This window comes from Hylobates moloch, unplaced genomic scaffold (genome assembly GCF_009828535.3).
Source record: "Hylobates moloch isolate HMO894 unplaced genomic scaffold, HMol_V3 SCAFFOLD_7, whole genome shotgun sequence".
Lineage (NCBI taxonomy): Eukaryota > Metazoa > Chordata > Mammalia > Primates > Hylobatidae > Hylobates > Hylobates moloch.
Genome location: NW_026652282.1, coordinates 44,162,994 through 44,169,301, shown reverse-complemented (window position 1 = coordinate 44,169,301; position 6,308 = coordinate 44,162,994). Strand labels below are relative to the sequence as shown.

Genomic DNA, 6,308 nt, shown 5'->3' with positions numbered 1-6,308 from the left:
AAAAAAAAAAAAAAAAAAAAAAAAAAAAAAAAAAAAAATCGGCTATGCTGTGATCTCACTGCGTTTAGTATGGTAGCTTTCACAGGAGTCTTTACCTCATTAAGATGGGTCTGATAAGGATTGAAATTATCCCAGCTTTCCTCTCTATCACACATTCAATTCAACACTGTGATGAGTATTTCATAAAGGTTTTATAATTCTCAGTGGTATGGTGAATAGCCTTTGGCCTTTAAATCAAATGATAGAAAAAAGTTTCTTCAGGCAGAAAAAATGAAGATTCTATTTCTGTTCCTAGATTTAGTTATCAGTCACCTGGTTTCACATTAAACTTTGATGATAAGTTATTCAATAGCCATGATATCAGAAATTCTGCTGGCCAGAACAAATTGCCAGTAACTACTCGCATGACTAAGAGAAAGCACTGCCTCTCATTTCCCCTTTCTTTTGCCGAGGAGATTGTGGTCGCGATCTCCCAATCCTGCTGCCTTTTTTTCTTCCTCCCTTCCTAACCAAGGTCTATCTTCCTAATAAGAATGCACTTGTATTCCATTAACAGAGCCAGACAGAGAGAGAGAGAGAGGTAGAGAGAGAAAGAGAGAGGAAAGTTACCAGATTAAAGTTTTTATCAGACGATATCTCCCAAGCAACCTAAAGCTTTTAGTCTGTCAGTCCCTTCCTCACATCTCCAAAGGGCCAGGAGGGAAGGAAGCTCTTCCTACAGCATATTGTGGAACTGGCCCAGCCCAATGCACTTTTAATTCCTCAGGAATAGCATCACTGCCCCGTTGTTTCCCTGGGAGGTCATTCTACTGCCTATAGCTTCCATTCTACTATGGAATTAATTGTTTCTCCACCAAATTCATAAGTTGAAACCCTAGCCAGGCGCACGGTGGCTCACGCCTGTAATCCCAGCACTTTGGGAGGCCGAGAGGGGCGGATCACGAGGTCAGGAGATCGAGACCATCCTGGCTAACACGGTGAGACCCCGTCTCTACTAAAAAAAAATATATACAAAAAACTAGCCAGGCATGGTGGCGGGCGCCTGTAGTCCCAGCTACTCGGGAAGCTGAGGCAGGAGAATGGCGTGAACCCAGGAGGCGGAGCTGGCAGTGAGCCGAGATCACACCACTGCACTCCAGCCTGGGCGACAGAGCGAGATTCCGTCTCAAAAAAAAAAAAAAAAAAAAAAAGAAACCCTAATCCCCAATGTGACTGTATTTGGAGATAGGGTTTACAAGGAGGTAATTAAGGTTAAATGAAGTCATACAGTTATTTAACCTTAATTAAATCAGGGCAGATCCTTAAAAGAAGAGATAGCAGAGCTCTTCTTCTTGCTCTTCTTCTCTCTTTCTTTTTCCTTTTCTTATTTTTTCTTTCTTTTTTATTTTTTCTTTCTTTTTCTCCTTTGCTCACAAAGAAGAGACTATATGAGGACACAGCAAGAAAGCAGCCATCTGTGAGCCAAGAATGGAGCCCTCACCAGAAACCAAATCAGCCAGCACCTTGATCTTGGACTTCCAGCCTCCAGAACGTGAGAGGATAAATGTCCGTTGTTTAAGCCACCTAGTCTGTGATATTTTGTTATGGAAGCCTGAGCAAACTAAGACACACTTCAATTCCTGTCTGCCCATTTCCTTCTCTGTAGTGCCTTCTTACTGCCTGCAAATTACTCTTTGGGGACTTACAGTCCTGAAGCAGAGGCACATTCTCACTTCTCCTAAACAGCAGCTTCCCTGAGCTACACATATTAAATTCTTTTAAGCTCACCTCATTTTTTCAATGATTTTTAAGGCTCTTCTCCATACTTTGTCCAATTTCAACTAGTTCATTACTTATATGGATGACAAATTTCAACTCCATAAACCATCTTGCATGAACAACCACAAGATATAAAAACTCAAACATTCACTGTATCCTCCAGTATGAGTGCACTTGTGCATATGTGCACATATGCTGGTTTGTTATATATATTTCATGAGTGTCTTAGTCTGTTTTCTGCTGCTATAACAGAATACCACAGACTAGGTAATTTATAAAGAATAAAAGTTTATTTTGCTTATGGTTCCAGAGGCTGGGAAGTCCAAGAGCCTGGTGCTAGCATCTGGTGAAGGCCTTCATGCTTTGTTATCCCACAGCAGAAGGCAGAGGTGAAAACCAGTGCTCAAGGCAGAGGGAGGCACCAGGGGCTGAACTCACTTTATAACAACCCACTGTCATAATAACTAACCTGCTTCCATGATAATGACATTAATCTAGTCATGAGAGCAGAGCCAGTCACCTCTTATCAGGTCCCAACTCCCAACACTCCTGCATTGGGAATTAAGTTTCCAACACATGAATTTTGAGGAGGACACATTCAAACCATAGCAAGGGGTAAAGGTAAAACATTACAGCCATTTAGGTTTCCTTGATTCTACCCAATTAGAAATACCAAGAGAAACCTGAGTTCCACTTCCCCAATCTCATCCAAATATTTCTCTTCAATGAGATTTTGAAAACCCATCCAGGGACTGGTTAAAGATGGCAAAATACATAAGAAATCAACTTCCTGCATATTTCCAATGGTGAATTTGTTCCATTAAAAGGAGTCAAATGGGATCATGTACAGGATGAGTATTTCTCAGAGTCCTGTGGGAGAAAGCAAGCCGGGGATTCTGCTCATGTTTCCTGCATTTGGACAGAGGCCCTGCTGGTAAGTTCCTCTGCAAGAGATGAACAGAATCCAGTGTTATCTAAATGTCAGGTGGGATCATTCTAGAGAATAGCCCCCTAAACTCTCTAAGGAGAGGAGGTTAAATTCTCTGTCAAAACTTCCATACATTCCACTCCCTCTCCCTCAAAGGAAACCTCAGAGCTGAGGTACCAAAGTGACATCAAACAAACAGAAGGCCATAAATGCTACCTGCCTCTGTAGCACTGCCGTTGGTGCATAGACAATGAGCCACAATATCACTGACAGCAGCCCAGCTCTCTCCTTGTTCATTTTGGCTGCAGGCCCTCATAGGCATAAATCGCTGTTATGTAGGTCCACTGTGCATTTTAGCAATTTTAAGTGTTAGATATTTCAAGTGATTTTATTCCAGTGACAAGGGGTGGGGTAAGCAACTGTCTATGGAACGGAGGTTGTGAAGAGGTGGCCACTTCAGGTTCCCCCTGGTGCACAGACACCCAGAGCCCTGTAGGCGGAGACACAGAGCTGTCCATCTGAGCAAGCAGTGCTTTGTTCTTATTTGTCTTACCCACAAAATACGTACACTTAGCATTGCGACTTTTCCTTTCCATTTGCATCTGTGAATCCTAGGGAGAAATCATAAATATCTACATGTATCTATCTATGCATTTAAACAAATGAAAGTTGGCAGTGGCTTTCTTTTTTCCATTTCAATTGATAGGCACAATGCATAAAAAAGGAATTAGTGTTGATCTTATTTTATCAAAGCAACTTCAAGAAATATTTTAGTCAAAGAAGAAAAGAATCAGCTATTTCTTAGCACTGTGTTAAGTGGTAATTCATGCTCCTGCGGAAATACAATGACCACACCTGCCATTGTGCTTTGGGCCAGACCTTGCTTGGAGAACATTTAAAGGGCAGTGTGTTTATTCTACCTGCTTATGAGGAGGCGCACAGATGCCCGCATGTAACACATCACAGTCAGAAACTCTATCACATGCAACCTGGGCATGGGATGGGATCATCCATGTACAGGTGCCAGCTCTGCCTGGAGCCAGGTAGAGAGACCAGATGGCTGCTGGGAGGGTTCCTGCCTCTTCTGATGCTCTGGACACACCAGGTGGGAAAATACTAGCAAATACGCATGCCGTTTTCTCTGGATATGTTGATGCCTGAATAAATGTCCTCCTTTTAAGCAGCGTACTAGTATCCTGTGACTACCCTAACAAATTACCACAAACTTGGTAGATTAAAACAACCAAAATTTATTTTATCATAGCTCTGGGGGCCAGGCGTCCAAAATCAAGGTGTCAGCAGGGCCATGCTCCGTCTGAAATCTCTAGGAGAGAATCTCTCCTTGCCCTATTCAGCTTACGGTGGCCCCAGACATTCCTTGGTTTCTGGTAACCTAACTCCAGTCTCTGCCTCTATCTTCACACAGCCTTCTCTACTGTATCTCTGTGTCTCAATCTTCTCTCTCCTTTCTCTCATACAGACACCAGTCATTAGATTTAGGGCCCACTGTCAATCCAGAATAACCTCATCTTAACTTAATTACCTCTGCAAAGACCCTGTGTCCACATAAAGTGACATTCATAGGTACTGAGGGCCAGAACTTGGACACATATTTTGGGGGGACACAATTCAACCCACTACAGGCAGCATATCGAAGATGTCTTGTGGCACACTGACTTGTTACAAATTGCAGCCATCCCCAAATCATTTTCCTTTTCTTTTCTTCATACCCCAGGAACTAGAACTACAAATAGAAACTTCAGTGAAAACATGGCGTTCTCACAGGTTTTGACTTAGAAGCAGGGAGGAAAGGCATTTATAAGACCCTCCAATCTGGACACTATGCTAGCCTGGAAACTCCACACTTGTTCTCTTCCAATCCTGTAAAATAAGGATTGCTGTCACCAGACTGCAGATGAGGTTACTGTGGCTCAGAGTAACCCACCCAAGGTCTCCCAGCAATCTCTGGGCAGGCCCAGGTTTGGAGACTGTGTCTATCTGACTACACAGCCTCATGCACTGTGTGTATGAGGATGTAGGGACAGAGTCAGAATATATGGCTGCAACGTGGCAGCCTTTGGAGAGCTCTTGGGAGGGCCCAGACCATTCCCCCGACTAAGCTGCCTTACCAGCTTGTTAGTGCCTGTTTTTCCTTCACAGGGAACAGCCCCTTCCATTTTATAAATACACATAAGAATGTAACTCAGAGAGGAGTAGTACCTTCTCTGAAATACATACCAAAAGTAGACCAGGTCCTTTTCAGAGGCAGATTTGATCAGAAGAAGAAAACATAGAGGACAGCAAGGGCTGCTAGCAGACCCCCCTGAGAAAGAGGTTGAAGGCATCTAAAGACAGAAAATTGTGCAGTCCACTATCTTAGCTCCAGCAGCTGTAACAAATTTTCAGAGACTGGGTGGCTTAAAAAACAAACATTTATTTCTCAGTTCTGGAAGACCAAGATCCAAGTGCCAACTTATTTGGTTACTGGTGAGGGCTCTCTTCCTGGTTTGCAGATGGTCATCTTCTTTTATCCTCATATGGTGCAGAGAGGAAGCCAGCTCTCTTGTGTCTGTTCTTTTTCTTTTTGAGAATATGCTATTTTAAAATTTTTATGGGTACATAATAGTTGTACATATTTATGGAATACATGTGTTACAAGTATATAATGTATAATGATCAAATCAGTGTAATTGGGATATTCATCGCCTTAAACATTTATCATTTATTTGTGTTGAGAACATTCCAAATCCACTTCTCTAATTATTTTGAAGTATACGATAAATTACTGTTAACTATAGTTGCCCTATTGTGCTACCAGATCAGTAGATCTTATTCCTACTATCTAACTGTATTTTCGTATCAATTTTTTATACGGGCACTTATCCCATCATGAGGGCTCCATTGTCATGACCTAATTACCTCCCAAAGGCCCCACCTCCTAATACCATCACATTGGGGATTAGGGTTTCAACATATAAATTCTGGAGAGACACAAACATTCCATCCATTGCAGTAAGTATGCCTGGAGCAGCCAGCTTCCTCTGTCTGATCAATTCTGTGTGGGTATCTGACAGCCAGGTGATTCTGGATCAATCAGGCACCTCTATTTGTCTCAGGTTCCTATCTGTAACACAAAGCGAGAATAAACATTCCCACCTTTCAAGGATCCAGAACAGCTTCCCTGGAACTCCTTGATGCTGGCTTGGGCAATGTTTTACATGGAAACAAACACAAGTCACATATTTTGATCCAGGAGACAAATTGAAGTTAGGCCATCAAAATAAAACCAGAAGGGAACCTTTTGAAAAAGAAATTAAATGAATAAATATTTTCTCTAAATAGAAAAGTAATGAGCACGGTGTATAGAGAAAACCGTGCCAATTCTAAGAAATAAGTTAATATATTCTTTAGACAGAACCAGGAAATCAGAGAAATATAAAGTCCCAGCACAAAAACGTGCAAGATAATTTGATAGACCATTCCCTGACAAGAAAGTAACTACACTTAGAACAGCAAGAAGAAATCTAAGGGAATGGAGCAAAAGTAAACAGGCTAAAAGAAAGCAAGAGGGATTGTGGTGAGATATATGGAAGAACTTCCAGACCGTTATAGGCATGAGGAC

General features: G+C 41.9%; 1 protein-coding gene across 2 annotated transcripts in view; it reads right to left on the bottom strand.

The window, feature by feature from the left end:
• PAGE4 (PAGE family member 4) overlaps window positions 1-5,067 on the bottom strand; it is a 78,087-nt gene extending 73,020 nt beyond the window's left edge. Inside the window, exons 1-2 of one of the 2 annotated variants that reach the window (XM_058441811.1) lie at window positions 4,925-5,067; window positions 3,255-3,297 (exon numbers count right to left, since the gene is read on the bottom strand). In XM_058441811.1, the coding sequence (XP_058297794.1) occupies window positions 3,255-3,297; window positions 4,925-5,031 (150 nt within the window). In that variant the 5' untranslated portion in view covers window positions 5,032-5,067. The remainder of the gene's footprint in view (window positions 1-3,254; window positions 3,298-4,924) is intronic. The other variant, XM_032756343.2, reaches the window with a different exon arrangement.
• Between the last annotated feature and the right edge of the window lie 1,241 nt (window positions 5,068-6,308).